The sequence below is a fragment of the Lontra canadensis genome, unplaced genomic scaffold (genome assembly GCF_010015895.1).
Source record: "Lontra canadensis isolate GAN:19392208 unplaced genomic scaffold, GSC_riverotter_1.0 scaffold1, whole genome shotgun sequence".
NCBI lineage: Eukaryota > Metazoa > Chordata > Mammalia > Carnivora > Mustelidae > Lontra > Lontra canadensis.
This window is the reverse complement of record NW_022630995.1, coordinates 102718245-102741383: the sequence shown is the minus strand read 5'-3', so window position 1 is coordinate 102741383 and position 23139 is coordinate 102718245. Positions and strand designations below refer to the sequence as shown.

General features: G+C 33.8%; 1 protein-coding gene across 1 annotated transcript in view; it reads right to left on the bottom strand.

The window, feature by feature from the left end:
• Positions 1-23139, bottom strand: part of TACR3 (tachykinin receptor 3) — a 73857-nt gene that overhangs the window by 35070 nt on the left and 15648 nt on the right. The window contains exons 2-3 of the mRNA XM_032860664.1: positions 8052-8240; positions 6627-6777 (exon numbers count right to left, since the gene is read on the bottom strand). Of these exons, the coding sequence (XP_032716555.1) occupies positions 6627-6777; positions 8052-8240 (340 nt within the window). The remainder of the gene's footprint in view (positions 1-6626; positions 6778-8051; positions 8241-23139) is intronic.

Genomic DNA, 23139 nt, shown 5'->3' with positions numbered 1-23139 from the left:
GGGAATAAATGCCCTAACAATAGAAGCCAGATACCTTGAGGTCTGCGATTATGCCCTATAAAACCAGCCTGTGAGATCGGGACGGCATCTCTCTCTTACAAGGTAGCCCTGACCAGTCAGTCTGGTTTCTGATGCCTGGCATGGAAATAAAGCTTTGCTTAAACTTTGCTTTGTATCAGTCTCGCTCCTTTGATCATGGACCCTATCTTATATATATATATATATATATATATATATATATATATATATATACACACACACACACACACATATATATATATATATATACACATATATATATATGCATATATATATATATACACATACATATATGTATATATATATACACATACATATATATATATACACATACATATAAAATGTATGCCTATACTATACATTTTAAAGGGAAAAATATGAGAAGATAGGTACTTCTTAAAATACAAAAATTTTAAAAGGATATATGGTTTATGATTATAATATGAATAACAATATTATTATGCCAAATTTGGGGGGAAAGATACATGAAAATAAGTGGAAAAGTGTCATGAAGGCAGAGAAATGAGGGAGAGACACAAAGATAGGAAAATCACACTGAATTATATACTAGCTTGTACATTTACATAATGTATTAGTATTGAAGTCTAAGTCATATAGATAATACCTTTTTTTTATTGCGGGAAAGTGAAGTACACAAAGATAAAATAATTGGTTATGGGGAAAGAGTCAGACACAAAACTTCTAGTTTATTCACAAAGCCAGCATTTCAGCAGATTCTCAATTAATCTGAACGTCTGCCACTGCTGACATTGCATAGCAAGCTCTCTTTTAGAAAAATGTGCACATGTTGTGTTACTTTATTTGCTACAGCTGGGTAGCTAAAGGAAGACAATTGCTAGGAAAAAAAAATGAGATTAATAGCATAAAATGGGATGTAAATATTAAAACACAGAGAAGGAAATGTGCTATCATACTATTGATTCACCTTGTTTTAATGGATACTTTCCAAGACTAAGAGGCTTTTAGGCTAAATTTAAAAAAATTGGAAGTAACAATTTTTCCCCTCATGGTTGGGCTGTTGTTACTTTGGTTAAATGTAGTCACAGGAAATATCCCATTTATATTTTTTGTTAAATTAATGCATAGAAAAAAACAACTCTACGCCACTTGGAAATGGATTTTATCTTTAATGTAATTTATCTGAACTGTAAGCCTTGATAAAATCTATAACCATTTTAAATAAAAACCATTGATTTATTAAAAGGACTAAAGTGAGAATCAGATATAAATGTCTGGACATGATTCTGCATTCAGTTTTATGTTCTCCATATAGAAAAAGCTAGAAAATAGCTCAAGAAGAGGGAAATATCAACAGGAATTAAGTGTCTCCTTTGTAAAAGGCATGATGCTGAGTGTTAGAACCACTGAATTTTAATACAAAAAGTCCTTTTTCAAACCTCCACAGTCTTAAGCAAATAAGGATTCTGAAAGTTAAAGAGATGTGTCTAAAATCACACTGATAGGGCAGTAACTAGATATCATTGATGCGGCAGCTGGGTGGCTCAGTTGGTTAAACACCTGACTCTTGGTTTCAGCTCAGGTCATGATCTCAGGGTCATAAGAACGAGCCCCAGGTAAGGCTCTGGATTTAGCATGGTGTTTGCTTGAGATTCTCTCTCTCCCTCTGCCCCTCCCCCTGCTCTCAAATAAATAAATATCTTTAAATTAAAAAAAATAAAAAAGAATAGAGATCATTGACATCTAAGACCCCACTCTTTTTTGTGAACCATGGGATCAAGACCATACAGCATGCATGTACATGGCCCTCTGTTCTAGGCCTTCCTAGTTCTTAATTCAGTCATCTAATATTTTTTTTTTTTTTTAAGATTTTATTTATTGACAGAGAGAGAGATCACAAGTAAGCAGAGAGGCAAGCAGAGAGAGAGGGGGAAGCAGGCTCTCCGCTGAGTGGGGCTTGGTCCCAGGACTCTGAGACCATGACCTGAGCCCAAGGTAGAGGCTTAACCCACTAAGCCACCCAGGTGCCCCTTATCTAATATTCTGTCTCTATCTGTAGGCTTATTTATCATGGCCACATAGTTATTGATCAATTTTGAATGAGCTAGTACTTAGGATAGAGCTCTCTGGCGTGCCCCTCCAAGCCTCTTTTTAGATTGACACCATTCTCTTCATCAGCACACATGGAGCATCCTAATTAAATCAATACTAGTATGATTTGCAACAAGGCCATTTTTATTTATTTGATTTATAAGAATATCACAAGATAACATTTTTTTTTTTCTGGTATCAGATAAACTTTGTCAGTGGTCTTTCTATAATAGGAACTTCTAATATATCACCTTTGATGAATGAATTAAAGTTGATCTGATATAGTTCTTATCATTGTTTTCCTTCTCTAGCCACCATTTATTTTTCTTATAGATGAATTTAATAATTATAATTATTTAATGTGTTAAACTATGCTTTATGTCCAACTCATATATCCATTAATAAATATAATTTATTTTCTTTCCATCTTGCTTATCACTGGTCTTCTAGAATTTATTTCTAAATAGTTGCTCCAAGATGCCAGCAGACTCACACATATATTTTGAGATATATTTTGTTATTGCCAAGAGTTTAATATCATTTATAGGAGAACGTCACTACTTTTTTTTCAGCCACATTGCCAAGAAAGTAGTCAATATATGAGAATACTAAGTGGGAGAGACCGATAGCAACTCCTCTCTGTTTCCAAAGTGCAGCTTTCAAATTGTAGTTGTGTAGATTTAGTTGTAGATAAGATTCTAACTCAAATAAGCATTACCATGGCTTCTGAGACAGTATCTACAGTTTTCTTCTAGATACTTAAGGAAATGGAACAACATTGACAAGACTGAAAAAATGTCAAAGAACACACTAGATTTCTTTTACCAAAACATCCTAAATATGAGATGTTAGCACCCCATACTCATTTCTTCCTTATACTGCATTTGATTTTACTCCAGAATAGCAGTAAGCAAGGGATTCATGAAATTTTAGGTTCTGATCAGATCTGTGGTTCATTTTTTAAATTGCAGATGTCTTTTAAAATCAGCTTTTTGAGTTGACCACTAGATATTAAAAATCTGACTCTTTATATGCCAACATAAAGAGATAAAGTTTCAAATTTTGTTGTATAATTGTTATGACTTCAAGTAGATGGCTTTCATGCATAGGGTAGCCAAAATCTGTGACTATATCCATCAGTAAGTAGAACAAAGTAGAACAAGATCAGTTTTTTCTTCCAGACACTAAAGTATTCTTACACTGGAATGTAAACATTAGTATAACAAGCTCAACAAACAGGAAAATGTTAGAAAAGCATTCTCTTAAAAATTTGTAAAAATATTATATTTTCAATTTGAATAAAACAGTGCACAAAATAGTAGTACACATTTCTTGAAGGAGAGCTTTGGCAAGAATATTAACAAATTACTACCCTCAAAAAATGAACTAATGAGAGCTAAGACTCTGGGCATTGTGTGATATTAACCAAAACTTTATATTTTTCTACTATTTGAAGATATTCTTATTTAAAGTGCCTGGATTCTTAATTTACCCACTTTATTACATTAAAGGTACATTACTATTTCAACATGCATATTTAAATGAACTTCTATGAAAGCCAGTGGTTATATAAAATACATTATTTTAAAATCTAGCACACTTACCATAAATTAAATACACCTGGCTGTGCTATGAGGTACACAAAATACTCTGAAGTTGTAAAATACACTCCATAAGAAAGACTTTATTAATGTGATTGTTAACATATTTTTGGAAGACTAGTTCTATATATCTGACTCAAATGTCAGACAATCTTACCTATTACCTCCTAGTGTTGAGTGAGCTGGTAGAGCCATCGAATTTTAATACTGATTTTCAGTTTCAACACTCCAATTTTAATGATGAGAAAATATTTCTAGAGGTATTAACTTACTTCTCAAGACTAATATTTAGGTTTTTTACCTGGTACTAGCTAGAACTACTGGTATTATTTTCAAACTATAAATATACTTAGACAGGTCATATGTAAAGATTGAATGGGGAAGTTAATCCTCAATTACCTGAAAGTTTCATGTTAGTTTAATATTTAGGTTGCTAAATTCATTATAGCTTTGACATAGTAATTTATTTTACTGGCTGTTCTTCAGAGAAGTTGATGTCTAATGTTTGAAATTGGGCACAATTCCTGCAGTTTGTGGGAGAAAGAAAAATGGAAGTAATGTTTCTCAGTGGTGGCAGAGATCTCAGTGAGTTGCCTAAATTTTATAAGCTTTCATTTATTCTTGTTAATGTGTGTTTGGGGCATTATTACTCTTTTATAACTAAGAGGCTGGCTCAGAGTTGTTATGGAGTCATTCTTCCCCACAGTCATCATGAATTTGTACTACGTAACTGATACCCTCTTATTTAATCTCTGAAGTCCAATCTATATCACCAAAGATGTATTTCCCTAGAAGATAGCATATTATTAAAGTGCTTATCCAGGGTGGGATTTACATCTTTGACCTAATTTGTCATATTAAAATATAAAAAAAAATATTATTACTAGATAAATAACTGTATTCCAGACCATAGTATTCTAATTTTAGGTACAAATAAATTAAGAAAAAGCCAGCTCTATTTTTTAAATTTTTAGAAATGAGTGTTATTTCTGCAATAAGCTTGATCATTCTAATACATGCCTATGAAGGGAATCCAAGGGTAAGGTGATTTATTATGAGAGGTCCATGGCATGGATGTCATTTTGGATTATTTTAGCCCAGAACACAGTATGACAGAAATATGGACTGGAACTTTTAAATGTCTTACTTTTTTGAAATGTTCTAGAAGGGTTCCTCTCAGTTTGAATTGGCATTTATGCTTTGAAATCATAGAGTAATGAAACAAAAAGTAAATATTTATGCCTTACTATCATCAGTTATAGGAGGGCAAAGACAAAAATACTGCCTTTTGCTTTTCTTCCCCCTGGGACTCAAATCAAAATTAAAAAAGAACACTCACATGAGCTTTTCATTTCTTGATAGACATTATTACATGAATATGAGAAAAAGAGAACTATCGTCAACAATTACTGGGCTTATTTTAATTTGCTTAGGAGTGAACAAGAAAAAATATTTTAAAAAATATGCCTAAACCAAAAGAAAGAAATAAAAGATGGGAAGCTAAGTGGTCAGTACAGAGATAAATGTTACTCTGAAATACCTATCAGTTATTTAATGTGATGACACCTAAAACACAGCTATAAAAAATATTACCCCCCAAGTCTACTGCAATATGAGCAAGATGTTGGAAAATGAGAGCTGACACTACAAAATGGAAAGAGAAACTGTTCATTTAAGATGTGTGTTATTTATGTTCTCCTAGTTTTAGGGACTTTTTTTTGTGTGTGTGTGTGTGTGCTAAAGGCATAGTTTCACTTCATTTTTAAGGTAAGTTTCTTTGAAAGAGAAACCCATAATTATCCATATTATAGGCTGAAATGACTAAATTAATGTGAAAAGTTCATGCACTTTTTGTTTTCAAATACTAAAGACCATGATAAAATGTGAACTGGACATAAATCTTGTTTTCCTTTATTTATCGGTAACAGAGGAAAAAACTAAAATGAAATCTATTTGCTACATTAGATTTTAAAACATGATTGATCTTTATTAAATGAGGGTTTTTAGGTAAGTGGTTTTTAAATTGTTGAGTGTTTTTTAAGGAAGTGTCCATGTAGTAAGTAGAGTTCTACATAAATAAATGAATCACAAATGGAATAAATAATAATTGGCATAATCAGTATGACTCTTTCCTTTTTGGGAAAATCTCTCTGATTTGTATGAGGAACACATCAACCAGAGAAAGGAATATGGAATAGACAACTCTAGGATTCTTTTCAACTCCGCACATTTTTAAAAAATCTCACTTGAGTCACATGATAGAAAAAAAAATCTTCATAAAAAAATCCTAGTAAAATGTCAATATAATAATTTTTAGAGGCTTTTTGTTTCATGTGAGTTGTTCAAAAATAAGCTTTTTCTTGCCACCCAGTAAGTCATAGAAGAGCTATATTGCAGCTCTCATCTCTTAATCAGACATACATGATGGCTTGGTAGAAATTAGATGGGGCTAGGGGAGGAGGGGAGGCATGTTTAGGAGGAGAGGGATAGGTAGATGGATATTGGGAAATTATAGCACATACTAGGAGAGATTCCTGGGATAAAAGAAGCTTCTGGAAGATTAGAGTACATCAGGGGTATTCTGTTCAATAAAGGACAAAGGTAGCTACAACTGCAGAAATATAGTCACTGGGACTTCAAGTGAGATTTCAAAAGTTTCAGATGAAATAATTGAGAACACTCTGCAAAAGGTCGTACAAGTCCTGCTGTAAGAAAGTGATTATCTAATCCGGACCGATATTGTACATAGACATTGCTTATAGAAGACATAAACTAAAAGAAAAAATGGGTAGATAGAAAGAAAACAGGCAAAAAATGAGAGTAAAGCATCCAATCATATTGAAATGCTATGACTAGGTTTCCCCCTCTCTGTTGGGCTCATACACAAATCCTATGTAAAATAATATTGAACAGTACCTTTCTTTTAGCCTTTAGCTGCTCATGATATTTGTCACAGGTATCTCCTGGGATCTCTCCTCCCCAGAGAGTAATTCCAACAATGGTGTATGTGACACCCATGACGAGCAATGGAAAGCAGTACACCAGTATAATGACAATAATATGGTAACTGCAAAAAATGGAAAAAAAAAAAACCCACATGTTGATACTGCATATGGAACTTTGCATTCATTACCTTTTAAATCATAATTGAAAATTCCAAAGATTATTTCCACATTTTCTCCAAGTTATCATTTCACAAATCTGTCAAGATATCATGTTATTGTCTACTACTGTCATCCAAATACTACCAGTTGATCCTTGTCAATCTCTGATTCATATGCAAAAACTCTAGCTGCATTGCAATGCTGATTTAAACTACTACCCAGGTTCTCCCTGCCTAGAGGTTCAGGATGAATGCCATTTTTCTGCTTGGTAATTGTTGAATTAATATAACTAAATTTATCATCAGAGAGAAAGAGATGAATCAACTGAGAGATATTTTCTCATATGTAAAATTGTTCTATATATCTCTGCAACACCAGTCATATTTGAAACAAATTGTTTTTTATCCAAATAAAAAAATGTAACTACTCGAAGCCACTTTGGATCCACAAGTTATATGACTGTAATTTAAAAAATCAGGTAATGACATTTACATTCATTTTTCCAATGTCATGACACATCTGATAGCATTATTAATTTGGTAAATAACATTCAGATGTGTTAATCACACCAGTGTAAATTAGCAAACTAAATTCTAGGACTTCATAGCTTTCGATTAAAATCGTAAGGATGCAGTTGGGGAAGAAGAGGAGGGCGACAGATAATATAACCGCACAACTAGAATTTGTACAAAGTTTTGTGGAGCTTCCAGAACTGCCTTTCCCTGGCCAGGATTTTATAAAAGGGCAAGCCACACCTTTGGGCTTCAGTTCTTCCCTTCTCATTCTTTTCTCAATCAATAAGAACCCTGCTTTTATTTGTGTAATGGTTTCATCTCCAGGGATCTTATCACTTCCTCCAGGAAATTCCCTAATTCAAACCCATATAAATGTCATCAAATATTTCCTAATAGAAACCTTTGAAACTTACAAAACTTACTGATCATATTATATGGTAGTATTTTAGCCGCCCCCCCTTTTTAAAAGATTTTATTTTTAAGTAATCTCTACACCCAATATGGGGCTCGAACTCACACCCCTGAGATCAAGAGTTGCTCTACCGACTGAGCCAGTCAGGCAGTCCATGTATTATAATATTTTAATATCTCTTTTTCCCAACTAATGTGTGAACCCTTAAGGGAAATGCTTATGTCTTATTTGCTTAATTGTTGCTCCCAACCTGTAGTTCCTCAAGTATTTAATAAGTTGAATTGAAAACCACAATAGAGAATTAACTTACATGAAATGTTGTTTGGGACCTTCTGGCCATTGCACATAGCAAAGAGTACGGCCTGGCATGACTTTAATTTTGGCGTAAAGACACTGAGGGAAGGCAAGTAGGAATGCTAGAATCCAAATACTTCCAATGACGATCTTGGTTGCTGTGGCAGACAGTCTGGGTTTCAAGGGATCAATAATGGCCATATACCTATATAAAAACAAACAAAACCATTTTTTTGTCTCTCTTGCTACAGAGTTAAAATGGAGTTTCAAAGGAATTATTTCTCTGGTAAGCAAGTTAAGGAGGATTTTGCTTATGTAGAGGTAACATAGAATAATAATCATGGCATAGTTTTGAGAATCAGGCAGATTAAGTTTCAAATCCTAGTCTGTCACTTATTTAACTATTTTGAAACCCAGGTTCATTATTTTAAAAATAGAAATAAGCACACCCGCCTTACAGAGGTGAAGTCAAGATTAATAGAAATAATGTAAGTGAAAGGTATCGATTATTTGGTGCTATGCCTAACACATCAGAATTCGTAAATGTCTGCTGAATGGAAGTGGAAAAGTGCATAGTAAGTGCTTAAAAATATGAGTTCTGTACCTCAAGACCTCCCTTTTTCTTCTGCATGTTCAACTGTTTACAAGAAAATTCTGGAGAACTAATATGGTTATGACTGACAAAGATGAGGAACCTCTATAAAGGATATCATCAACAACTCCATTTAAAAATATCAACAGCCAAGTTCAGGATTCAGATAATAATGAATAAGTCAAGTTTGACCGAGGCAGGCTCTGCCTTGCTGTTACCTCTAAAATCGAATTCTTGGTTTATCATGAAAATCTTCATAGTATCTATGTAACTATGTATAACATGATAGTTGTAGGAAAATATACTTGGCTTTTAAAGTGCGAGTTTGTGGGAAATTGTAAACTCTGAATATGGTAGCAAAAGTCAAGCTATAGCCACTTGGTAAAATAGTAATTATGTCTGGGAGAATCAATTTAAAGTTTTAAATAATATGTCTGATTGCCAAATTCTGTCTAATAGAGCAGAAAATTAGTTACAAATTATACAAAAAATTAATTATATTTCTGCATTACTATCAATGAAACATTATTTATTTTACTGTTGACCATTCTGTGTTTCTCAAATATTTTTTGATTTATGCAAAATTTTCAAAGGCAACAATTTAATCAAAGAATGAATATTAAACCCAAACATTTTAATCTTAAGAATAAATATTTCAAAATAAGGATAATTTATTAATTTGCTTTATTGCTCTTTGTTTTATAACTATTAGGCAGAATTGGACCTTTACTAGATATATTGGAACTTATCTATATACTACAAATAATAAACTAAGGATTTTTCCTTTAAGTAAATTCAACTAAAGTTAGTATTATGTATGCCAGCTAATAGGTATAAGTGAATGTTAGGTATGAAAAAAAATCATAAAAACAGTACCAGAGTTTCAGAAGATTAAGTGAACCACACAAGAAAAGAAGATGCATATGTTTGAAACTGAAAATAGTTTAAAATGTACCTTTTGTGATTATTTTGGTGAATAATAGCAAGTTACTGATTGCTAACCATGGGCAGGCAATTTATAATATACATTATTTAATATCCAGAACAATCTAATCAACCAAATAATATTATCTCTATTTTACATGAAAGTGAAGCTTAAAGACATTAATTGTTCAGAATGACCCAGATAGTAAGAGCTAGAATGCTAAACCAGTTCTGCCAATCTTCAAAGTCTGTATGTTTCCAGACCGTAGCTTTGAATATGACTCATATAAGGAATTGTGGAAGAGAAAGAAAAATATACAAGATAGATGCCATCCAAAGAATCACATTTTGCCTTGGAATCTAAAAGCGTGCATATGCAATATTAAAGCATAGAAAGGTAATATTTGTAGTTGGGCATTTCTGTTTCCACTGGGGCTGATTATGATTCACCACAACATTTCTTTTCTTCTATTGACTTGTTGCTTCGTGGGTGTTTCTAGAGACAAGCACAGCACTTATCAATAAATGTTGTCGCACTGAACTGAATACTCCTCAACTCTGTCATAATCTTTTGCTTTTTTGTTTGCCCTGGAAGTGTATGAATGCAATTTGGATGTTTGGAACTGTTGATTTTTTGAGACTAAAAAGAGAATTTGAGTGACATGAGAGGGGCAGAGTCCTGTACAGTTACTACAGCACAAATAATTAAAAAAATGGTACAAGTTCTTTATTGATGGTTTTGGTGAATTACTCTCTATTATAGAAATTATTTCTTGTCAGGGAGAATATGGCTTTATATGAAATATATGAAAACAATCAATTTATATTCTCATTAACTAACACTTTAGTGAAATAGGAAAATTTAGTGAAAATTAGGAAATTCAAGTTGACATTTTTGTCATTTCTGCTTTGATCCATTATTCATTCAGCTGAACACTTACTGAATGCCTATTGTAGTATTCTAGACGTATAGTGATACAACACTGAAGAGAAATGACCTTCACAGAGCTCAGAGTCCAGTGAAGTAGATAGATACTAACCGAATAATGTAAAATAAACATAAAATTCCAAATATGACAAGTGTTACAAAGGCAAGCAATATATAGCCATGTGAATGCATTTACTTGGAAAAACATATTTAGATTGTGACTCAGTCTTCCTTAAGAAAAGTCATTCTGGGTTGAAATTTGGAAAGGTGACTAGGCAGGGTAGCAGAAGAATAAAGATTGCCAGAAGATATGTGGAAGAACAAAGAACCTGTGAAAAACTCCTGTGTTAATGGAATTTTATTGGTTGACTGTGTGTCTCTCAAAAAGATGTGTTTAAGTCCTAAACTCCTGTACCACAGAATGTGACCTTAGTTGGAAACTGAGTTTTTATAAAGGCAACTGAGTCAAAATAAGGTCATTAGGGTGGATCTTAATCCAATATGATTGATTTAAAGGAGGACTTTGGCAGCAGAGAGAAACATATGGAGAGTGCCATACAAAGATGGAGAATTGAATGATGCACCGAATTGAATGATGCATTTCTAAAGAAATCAGGAGAGAGAAACCATGAGAGACTCTTGACTGTGGGAAACAAACTGAGGGTTGCGGAAGGGTGGCGGAAGGGGAGGTGGTTGAGGAGATGGGGTAACAGGATGATGGGCATTAAGGAAGGCACGTGTGGTGATGAGCCCTAGGTCTTATATGCAACTAATGAATCACTGAACACCACATCAAAAACCAATGATGTACTATATTTTGGCTAATTGAATTTAAATTAAAAGAAAAAAAGAAAAAAGCCAAGGAGTGCCAAAGACTGTCAGCAAACCACAAAAAGCTAGGAGGAGGCAAGGAAGGATTTCCTTACAGGTTTCTGAGGGAGCATGGCCCTTGCCAGCTGCTTGATTTCAGACTTCTAGCTTCCAGAACTGTTAAGACAATAAAATTCTGTTGTTTTAAGTCACTCCATTTGTATGACTTTGTTACAACAGCCCCAGGAAACCAAAGCTATGGGTAAGGTTGCGGGAAGCATTGGGCACTTGAGAAATTAAAGACTACTGTAACAGAAAGTGAAGGGCGAAGTGGTTTGAGACGGAGTTGTTCAGCAGGTTGTAGGTCTTTTGTCCTGTGGCAAGTTGTTGAGGTGATTAGGTGATTAGAGAATAATCAGATTTTAGTATGGAGAATAGACTAAAGGAAAGAAAGGAATGGAAGCAGGGAAGTAACTAAATTGTCTATTGTTTTGGTTTGGATGAGAAGATTGCTGCTTGGAATAGGATAGGAATACCTGGGAGATTTAATTATGTTGATGATTTGAGGAAAATAAAGGAATGTTGAAACATTGTAGAGAGGGAGAGCCAGTTGGCCAAGGAAGTAGGTAGAATTACCAGGCACTGCTGACAAGACCAATTTGAAATTGGTAATTAGGAATTCATTGTGGCATCAATATTTCGTATTCGGTGACTCTCTCCAGCAATAGTAATTTACTCAAAAGTAGGCATAAAAAATAAAAGGATCCTTAGGCTCATCCACATGGATATCCTCTGAACCCTGAGAAGAAATGATCCAATCTGAGATATAATATCACATAAATGATTGTCAGGACTTTTATTTCTCCTTTAAAGAAATACGTAACTTCAATGTGATCATGTTAGCTATTCCTAGGTTCTTGTCTGAGCTTCTCACTACCATTCTTCCCTCATTAAATAGATTCTCAAATGCGTTAGTCTCCTTGGTATGATTATTTCGTATGTAATAGCTAAGTTGGATTCTTCACTCTTCCAATTAGCATATCGCCTAAACAAGTTTAAAATTACTTTTTATTATCTTTTGAGTCTGAAATTCTCAGAAGCATCCATTCTTTACCACTTACTTTTTTTCTGGCATAATTGAAGGGTCTTTTCTGGTCCTTTCATGTCTAAAACAGGATATTTTGACATAACTTTTTCGATAAGTAAGCCTTTTCCATTTTGCAATTGCTCTTGATATCTGGTATAATTCTTCCTTTTGCTAGCATTTTTATTAAGCTCTGTTTTTGGATCTTTTTGTGCTTCTGCAAATTTTAAAATTTCGATAAGAAGACAGTGTTCTCTTCAGATGGGTACTTGATTATATTAACAATGCAAAGACTATTTGCCTGAAATGACATGGATTTGACTATTTTCCAATTTGCTTCTGGCCACAGTAGACAATGTTTTAGTCTGTAAAGCCCACATATAAAATGCTGTTTAGCTATTGTCTGTGCAAAGTTAAGATTAGTTGCAACAGCTGTTCATGACCCATAAAAGTTCAACTTCTAGCCTTTGGTGCTAAGGCATTTTCTGCTTTGAAAAATCACTAAAGAGAAATATAATCTTTTCTGAAATTTCATTTTGTAGACAAATTTTATTTTGTTTTTTTTTGTGTGTGTTTTAAAGAAGCAAGAGTGAGCCAATTAATCTGTTATAAATATAGTCTTGGTGAATTTTGAAGGGAACAAGTATTTATTAAAATAAACATATACATACATTCAAATATATGTATACATATAATAGGAACTTCAAAATATTATTAATGGAGAAACAAACCAGTTCATTCAGGTTTTTAAAAATTTTTTAAAAGATTTATTTATTTATTTGTCAGAGAGAGAGAGAGAGAGTGAGCGCACAAGCAGGGAGAGTGGCAGGCAGAGGGAAACAGGCTCCCTGCTGAGCAAGGAGCCTGACAGGAGATTCAATCCCAGGATTGTGACCTGAGCCCAAGGCAGACACGTAACTGACTGAGCCACTCAGGCATCCCAAGTTTTTTGATTCTTATAAGTAAAATTTATAAACAGGCATTTGAGGGAGATGATATTTAAAAAATAATTTCTGAATAGTGAAAGTACTTGACCCTCACTATACATACTTTCAATTTAAATTTGGCCATTAGGTCTATCTATTCATTTATTAATCAAATATCAGCTATTTGTTTCAACTATTTCTTGAATGCTTTTTTTCCCCAAGATTGTATTACAATCTTTGGCCATATTGGTAAATGAAATAGATACAATTCCTCCTCTTGTGGAGTTCAGAGTCTAAAACAGAAGAAATACATTATTCAGATAGTCACAAAATATGTTAAGAAATTACTACTTAAATATTGCTTCTGGGACATTTAGTTAAATTTTTCTTGGAGTTTTATTGTAATGGCCTGGGCAAGTTCAACACCCTCCCCCATGATTTCTAAGTGAAATCCAATCTGACCTATTCGATGCCCTCTGTTTCTGTTCTTGAATCTGTATGAATACATTCATTTCACCCACTGTGGACCTGGCTGAGAAATTGTACTGATGATTTCCACAACAAATCCAATTATATAAAGCATTTCAGATTTCAAGATTTTATTGGATTTAGGAGTTTAGGGGAGGGGAGGATCTACCAGCAGTCTTCATCCTCTGATTCTAAACTTGATTTTTCTTCTCTTTGTTATACTCACTTTATATTCTATAATTTTTAAAAAAAAATACTATGTGTACCATGGGTGACCCTGTTATTTACAATGACTTTAGAAGTTTAGCCCAGTTCCCTGTACTGTCAGTAAGCTAGTCTCTCTAGTATAATCCTTTGGGAAGTCTGCAAAATAAAATTGTCTCCCTTGTGTACACCATGATGTTATGAAGACATGTACTAGTAATTATAAAGCATAAAACAGGGAATTTGACCTAGTCTGGGGTATAGGTGAAATAATGGTAGAGATATTAGCAGGCATGGCTTCCCTGAGGAAGCAACATCAGTTTGGAATGATAAATAGGTGTTAATTAGAATGAAGGTGGGACTGGAAGAGAAAGTGGAATAGGGAGTCCTGAGGTTAGAGAAAGCATGAGAGGTATTTGAGGAACTAAAAAAGCCAGCTTCTCTATAGCACAGAAGAGGGAAAAGCAGAGGTGTCAAATGAAACTGGAGATGTAGGTATTAACCATGACTTCACTGATATTTTATATCCAATATATATTTAGATTTTCTTTTTTAGCAATAAAAGCAATAATTGCTAAAACCTGTATCAGATGCTATTCTAAGACCTTTATATATAAATCATTTAATCTTTAAATTCTATTTATAGTCATTACAAAATGAGTTATAATGAAATGTTACCTCATTAGTGAGTATGACATAAAACAATTTCTCCTCAAAATTTCAGACATGAATTTAGAAGTGGTTTTCTAAATAGACAATATAAAACTTGCTGCTAAGGAATATCTTATGTTATTTATACTATCTCTGATGATAAATAATTAAAAAGTCAGAACATAATAGGTTATTTCATCCACAAAATACTGTAAAGCTCTAAATCACTTTTTAAAAGTCCAATTTACTAACATTTTGTGTCATCTCTGTATTGTCTCAGAAAAATAATGGAAACATATATCACTACTTCTATATATCACTTTGAAAGTACTGCTTTCACAAAGTCACCTTTATGTTATCAATCATATATTAGAAAGTTAATTAGTTTCTTTGTTAAGAAACTAATTCCCAGGCGCCTGGGTGGCTCAGTGGGTTAAGCCTCTGTCTTCGGCTAAGGTCATGATCTCAGAGTTCTGGGATCGAGTCCCGCATCGGGCTCTCTGCTCGGTGGGGAGACTGCTTCCTCCTCTCTCTCTCTCTCTGTGCCTACTTGTGATCTCTTTCTATCAAATAAATAAAATCTTAAAAAAAAAAAAAGAAAGAAACTAATTCCCCTTGAAAATAGTTTTGAACTCTTGGCAGATTATTTTTCTGGAAGAAATGCCTTCATTAAAATATGTCTGAAGTTTAAATCGACCTATAAATATTTTCAGTATTCAATATTTTATAGACATATAAAATATACTATACATATACATTTACTATACATATACTATACATAATTGTGTATAGTATAATTACACATGATATTCTATTTAGACTATAAGGTAATATGCTTCCTAAAATACATACAGAGCCTCTTTTCAAGGCAATAAGAAAAAATATTCAATCCAGTTTAATTTCATTTTATAAGGAAAAGAGTTTTTAGATGAAGAGGGAATTCAAAAGGTTGCTCCAAAGTGGAGGAGTTGGGATAAGAGCTAAAGGAACTCCCAGGTGGGAACAACGAACATTTCAAAGAGGACTCAGGACGCTTCCTAGCTTTAGTCAACGTATAAAACGCCATAGGGTCAAAACCGTAGACCAGTTTTAGACACTATAGGAGGTAGAGCTCAGACTACAGTTTCTGGAGAGAGATGAATCACAACTCTCTAGGGGACGATAGATTGTCTTCAGTGGTAATAGTTCTTTTTTCTTCTCTCTGTTGTTGAGGCACTCAGGAATCAGGAATAAAATGAGTCACCATTTATTGAGTGAATTAAAGGATTATAAATGTAAGGTGAATCGTTGAAATAGATAAAAGTAGTCTCCCACACAACTTTGAGATTCTAAATTTAATTAGAGAGAGGTTGTCTGAAAACTAATTATAGTTCGAGGCCCTTATCATCAGAAATATGACAGAAAGCATATTATTGGGACAACTGAGTGAAGTTACTTACTACTTTGTGTAGTTTTCAGAGTACTGCAAGTATGACTCAGATATCAAACGGTATTGAACCAAAATTCACTTTCCCTCTATTAGCTTCCCCTCATAATTATTTGGCTTCCTGTTTTATATGGCTTTTATGTGCACTGATTAAGTAAAGCTACATGTTATACTTGGCACTACAAGTTAATAGTTTTGGCAGACATTTTCCTTAACTAACAGCAACATTAAAGAGAATTATAAGAGTGGGTGGAAACATTTTCTACTCTGACAGTGTGGATGGCTTCAGGAAAAGAAAATCAATATTACTATGCATATATGAAAATATATTTGTGTTTTAATAATGGGTTTTTCCCTTTTGGAAAATGAATACTTTTTTGAAATGTGCTCATTGTATTAGTCATATGTACATATGAGTTACTCTGAACTCCTTTATTTTTTTCATTTCGTTTGCACAACCATAAACCTTATCAGTTCACCCTGTGACACCACCAAATCTATTCTGCCCTCCCCTCCAGCTCTCAATTCCTGAACTATTAGAACATCACCATAATGGGTTTCCCTGATGCTACTCTTTCTTAGCTTTCTTCACAATGTCTTTGAAGTTATCTTTGTAAATTATTTCACTGTCTCTTCACTTTTGACAAGATTAACTGCAATTCTGCACACCCTTTACTACAGTGGCACTAAATATCTTCCCTTTTGCTCAAACTTACTACATTGTATCAGTCAGAGCTCCAGGAGAAACAGATGGCACACTGACATGGGAAAACTGATGTGAGTTTAATAAAGAGGCCATTTATACAATTAAATAAGTAAGTCATTTACAAACCCCGTTTTACAAAGGTGTTAAAGGAAATCAACTTGAAATGAACATTCTTAGGACTAGCAATAGCAAGGAGTGGGAGGAGTGGGTGTTCCCCCTTGCCAGATCTGAAGGATGAAAGGATGCTTTAATCTGAAGTGAGGAGATGAACTCTTGGGGGAGGAGCCCTTGGCAAGAGCTATGGGTACTGTTGGAGGCTTAGCAAATTTGCAGCAATCCTGAATGGAAAGAATGATAGATACCACCCAAATTTGCTCTCCTCTCTTCCTCCTATCTCCTCCAAGTGTCTACCATTAGGCAAATCCAGGAAGAGGCCAGCGAGCAAGCGACCCTGTAGATGCATTTAGTCCACAGAAATAGCCTGGTGGGAAAGCGGCAGAAAAAAAGGAGTAGAATAAGTAGAGAGTAGATCTGAACTGAGAAATGGAAATTGTCCAGCTCACATAGCCTTTAATAATTTCATCCTTCTCACCTTGTAGTTTCTTTTGCTGATTTCTCTTGCTCATACCTTACTCTAAAGTTTTGCAACTGCTAAACTTCCAGTTTCCTTCAGTTTCCACACAAATTACAGAATGACCAGCATGGAGTCCTTTCCTTCTCTCTGTCCAAAGCTAGTTTTTAACCTGTGCAGTGCATCAACAGCATTATGCTTATATTTTGATTTCAGCTCATTGGAATTACTGATTTACTCTTCTCTGTGTTCTGTAGCACCTAACAAAGTATAGTAGTCGATATCATAGTTGAATAGTGACTGCAAATGATTGTTGCATATTTGGACAGTTGAATACTTGAATACTTCTATGATGGTTGAATGTTCGGATGGAATGAATAACTATTTGCAAATAAAACCTTCAGCATTAAACAGTTTTTAAAGGATAGCTTTCTTAACTTTGCTAAATAGGAATAATATATGTAATATAGAGTATGATTATGAGATTAAAATAACTTTGAATAACACTGTATATACAAAGGGACTTAGCTAATGTCAGTCACAATAGAAACTCAATCTAAAACATTCCAAACTATGTTGAATAAAATGAAATTAACACTTAGGACAAAAACAAAAGCAAAACAAAGAAGCTAGAGTGGTAAGTTTGAGACAAAAACAAACAGAACAATTTAACATGGTTCTTAGAACTTGTGATTGACATGGAAAGAAAAACAAATTTATGCCAAAATTCTAATGTAAGGATTGGAAAAACATCTTTTGGTATTGCCCCTACCTCTTCAACACACACCTATCCCATAAGGGTAGCACAGTATAGGTTATTTGTCTTCTAAATCTCTCCATCTGAAACAATTTTCTAAGAGGGTAGTGAGATTTTCTGTGCAACTTCAATAAGGACATCTAATGCTCAATGATTCAGGGATTAAATGGAAATATTCAGTGTTACGCTTGGAGATTTTTAAAATTCTTTTTGTATACTAGGAATTAATTCCTTTCAATTTTGTCTAATGTGGATCTACACCCTATCAGACTCCTTTCTGAAATAAATAATGGCACGTAGCAGCTCCACTAGGTTATCTTTCAACTCATAGAGATGATGACATCCGTCAAGCAGGAGGATTTCTACATCTTTGGTATTTTAAGTTGTGATGATGTAAAGGCTTATTTAACTGTGAAAATGGAAGAAAACAGGCAGTAGATAACCTTTAAACTTGGATTATAAAAATGGAAAATGAAAGCTCTTTCATATCTTATTTTTCTTTCTAATTATATTTTCATTATATCTTTTTAAGGTAATTTGTACTCAAATTATTTGATGTAGGAAATGATAGGAAAACAATTTTAAAAATTTCTTCCATTCACTCAGTCATATAAGAAATCTGTATCGAGTGTCAAATTTATATAGTTATTATCCTAGGTGCTATGAATATAGTGGTAAACAAAATACATAATAATAAGCATTATGAAAATAAATCAGAATACATGGATAGAAAATAACATGAGGCTACTATTCAGATGGTGATTACTCAGTTCACATATGATATACAGTGAAAAAATGAAAGATATCTACTCATTTCTTTGTAAGTTGTATTTTTGTCCTCTTACAACACACCTATAAATAGAAGATAATTTTATTTTAATAACCTTTCTTCTTTGTAGGCCATAATTCTTCCATGCTTTCCTGAACAACAATATGCCAACAAATTATGTCATAAATTCAAGGTTGGTCTGAAAATCAGTTAATATGTAATATGTAATGTGCCATAGTAATAGGATAAAGAACAAAGACCATGTGATCATATTAACAGAGGCAGAAAATTACCAAAATCTAAAAGCTTTCCAGAATAAAAACTCTCCACATGCTGGGAATATAAAGGAATTTCTTCAACTTGATAAAGTGCACTGATGAAAAATCTACAGTTTACATTATAATTAATTGTTAAAAATTTAATTCTTTCTCCTTGTAACCTGAAACAAAGTTAAGATGTCCAATTTCATCACTTCAATTAAAAATTGTACTGGAGGTTCTAGCCAGGGTAATCAATCAGGCAAAAAACAAACAAGCAAAAATAAATTATAAAATAAAGAAAATAAAAAGAAATAAAAAGCATGCAAATTAAAAAGAAAAAAGTAATGTCTTTACTAGCAGATGACATGATCCTTCATACTGAATATCCTAAGGAATGCACAAAAACCAAACCCATTAGGGATGCCTGGGTGGCTCAGTTGGTTAAGCAGCTGCCTTCGGCTCAGGTCATGGTCCCCGCACCCTGGGATCGAGTCCCGCATTGGTCTCCTTGCTCCGCGGGGAGCCTGCTTCCCCCCAACCCTCTCTCTGCCTGCCTCTCTGCCTGCCTGTACTCTCTCTATCTCTCTGACAAATAAATAAATAAAATCTTTAAAATATAAAAAAACAAACAAAAAAACCCCCCAAACCCATTAGAATTAATAAATAAGTGCAGTAAGGTCATACGATATAACATTCAATTGTATTTCTACACACGAGCTAAGAACAATCTGAAAATGAACTTTAAAAATTCCATTCAGCAATGTGAAATTTAAAAAAACAAAACAGATGAACATATGGGAGGGGTAAATAAAAGAGAGAGGGAAACAAACCATGAGAAACTCTTAAAGATAGAGAACAAACTGAGGGTTGACTGGAGGGAGGAGTGTGGAGATGGACTAGAGGGGTGGTGGGGATTAAGGAGGGCACTTGTGATGAGCACTAGGTGCCGTATGTAAGTGTTGAATAACTGAACTCCACTCCTGAAACCAATATTTCATTGTATGTTAACTAACTAGAATTAAAAAAAAAAATTAAATTGAAAAATTCCATTCAGCAGCACCAAGAAGAATAAAATATTAGGAATAAATTTAATGAAAGACTTGTCCATTGAAAACTACAAAGCATTGCTGAAAGAAATTAAAGACTACCTTGATAAATGGAGAGGCAGTCCATGGATGGGAAGTCTCAATACTGTTAACCTAACATTACTTCCCAAGTTGATTGTGTTCAACACAATCCTTAAAAAAATCCCTATTATAATTTCAAAATTTAAAAAGCTGATCCTAAAAGCAATTTAGAAGTACAAATCTTTGAGAACAGTCAAAACAATTTTGAAAAATAAGGCAAAGTTGAAGGACTTACACTTCCATATTTCAAAACTTATTATGAAGCTACAGTAATCAAGAGATAGTATACTGCTGGCAGAAAAATAGACATATAGCTCAATGAACTAGAATATTAAGGGTCCAGAAATAAATACTTAAATTTATTGGTTGATTTTTGAAAAATGTGCTGAAGCAGTTCAGTGAGGGGAAACTGAAGTCTTTTCAAAAAACAGTGCTGGAACAATTGGATAACTGCATACAGAAAGATGAATTGTTACCTCACACCTCACATCCCACACAAAAGTCATCTCCAAATGGATCATATATAAATACAAGATCTAAGCCTATAAAACTATCAGAAAAAAAAACAACATAGAACTGAATCTTCACACCTTGAGGTAACTAATGATTTCTTAGAATTGACTATAAAAACACAAACAATGAAGGAGAAAAAAATATATATTGTAATTCATCAAAATTAAACATTTTTGTTCTTCAGATTCATCATGAAGAAAGTAAAAAGACAAGCCAAAGACAGGGAAAAAATATTTGCAAATAGTACATCCAATTGAAGACTTGTGTCTAAAATACACAAAAAACTCTTACAATTTAGTAAGAAGACCTATAACCCAATTTTAAAACAGAGAAAATAATTTGAAGTCCACACAAAAAACTACATATTGTATGACTTCATTTATACCAAGTCCCAGAAAAGCCAAGTCTATAGCAGGAGAAAATAGCATAGTGGTTGTGTAGCTCTTGGTATGAAACAGGGAGTGACTGTAATTAGAGTGAAGTTTCTTTTTGGGGTAGTGGAAATATTCTAAAATTAGACTGTATTAGTGTTTACATAACTAAAAACATAAATAATTATTGAAATATGTACTTAAAATGACTGTATTTTATGACAGGTAAATTATAACTCAGTAAGGCTATTAAAAATAATATCTCAACAGTAAGGAAACAATCCAACTTAAAAATGGGTAAAGATGCAGATGCAGTGAAAAGAAGGGGAACATGCACTGCAATGTTCATAGCAGCAATGTCCACAATAGCCAAACTGTGGAAGGAGAAAAGATGCCCTTCAACAGAAGAATGAATAAAGATGTGGTCCTTATATACAATTGAATATTATTCAGCCATCAGAAAGGCTGAATATCCACCATTTGCACTGACATGGATGGAACTGGAGGGGATTATGCTAAATGAAATAAGTCAAGCAGAGAAAGACAATTATCATATGGTTTCACTTATATGTGGAACATAAGGAATAGCATGGAGGATATTAGGAAAAGGAAGAGGAAGATGAAGGGGGGGATCAGAAGGGGAGATGAACCATTAGAGACTATGGACCCTGGGAAACAAACTGAGGTCTTCAGAGGGGAGGGGTGTGGGGGGATGGGTTAGCCTGGTGATGGGTGTTAAGGCAGGCACATACTGCAACAACGTATTGTTGTGGGGAAACGATGAATCATGGAGCACTACATCAGAAACTAATGAAGTACTGTGTGGTGACTAACATAATAAAAAAAATTAAAAATGGGCAAATGGCTTGAGCAAACACTTCCCTGATGAAGAAATATTAATGACAAATAAACACATGAAGATGTCCAACATAATTATCCATTAATGAAATGTGAATTAAAACCACATTGAGATACAACTGCACACACATTAGAATTGCTAAAATAAAAACAAAATACTGACAATATCAACTGCTGATGAGGATCTGGAATAAGCTGAACACTCATATACTGTGGGTATGAATAGCAAATGGTACAGCCACTGTGGAAAATAGTTTCACAATTTTTTCTCTTTTCTTTTTATTAAAGTATAGTTGACATATATTATTAGATTATTCTCAGGTGTACATCACGGTGATTTGACATTTATATACATTACAAAATGCTCACCATGGTAAGTGTAGTTATCCATCAATCACCATACAAAATTATTACAATGTTATTGACTATATTCCCTATACTGTGCTTCACATCTCCATAACTTACATATTTTATAAGTGGAAGGTTGTACTTCCTAATCCCCTTCACCTATTTTGCTCATCTGCCCACCCACTTCCCCTTTGGCAAATACCACTTTGTTCTTTGTATTTATGAGTCTGTTTTTGTTTTGTTCTTTTGTCTTTTAGATTGCACATATAAGTGAAATCATATGATATTTGTCTTTCTCTGTGACTATATCACTTAGCATAATACCCTCTAGATCCATCCATATTGTTGCAAATGGTATGATTTCATTTTTTTCTCCTTATCTGTGGGTTTTATTAACATATAATGTATTATTTGTTTCAGGGGCACAGGTCTGTGATTCGTCAGTCTTACACAATTCACAACACTCACTATAGCATATACCCACCCCAGTGTCCATCACCCAGCCACCCCATCCCTCCCATCCCCCTCTCCTCCAGCAACCCTCAGTTTGTTTCCTGAAATTAGGGGGTGTCTTATGGTTTGTCTCCGTCTCTGGTTTTGTCTTGTTTCATTTTTCCCTCCCTTCCTCTATGATCCTCTGTCTTGTTTCTCAAATTCCTCGTATCAGTGAGATCATTTCATTTCTTTTTTCATAGCTGAATAATATTCCATTGCATACATATAGCCCATCTTCTTTATCCCTTCATCTATTGATAGTCACTTAGGTTATTTCCCTATCTTGGCTATTATAAATAATGCTGCAATGAACATA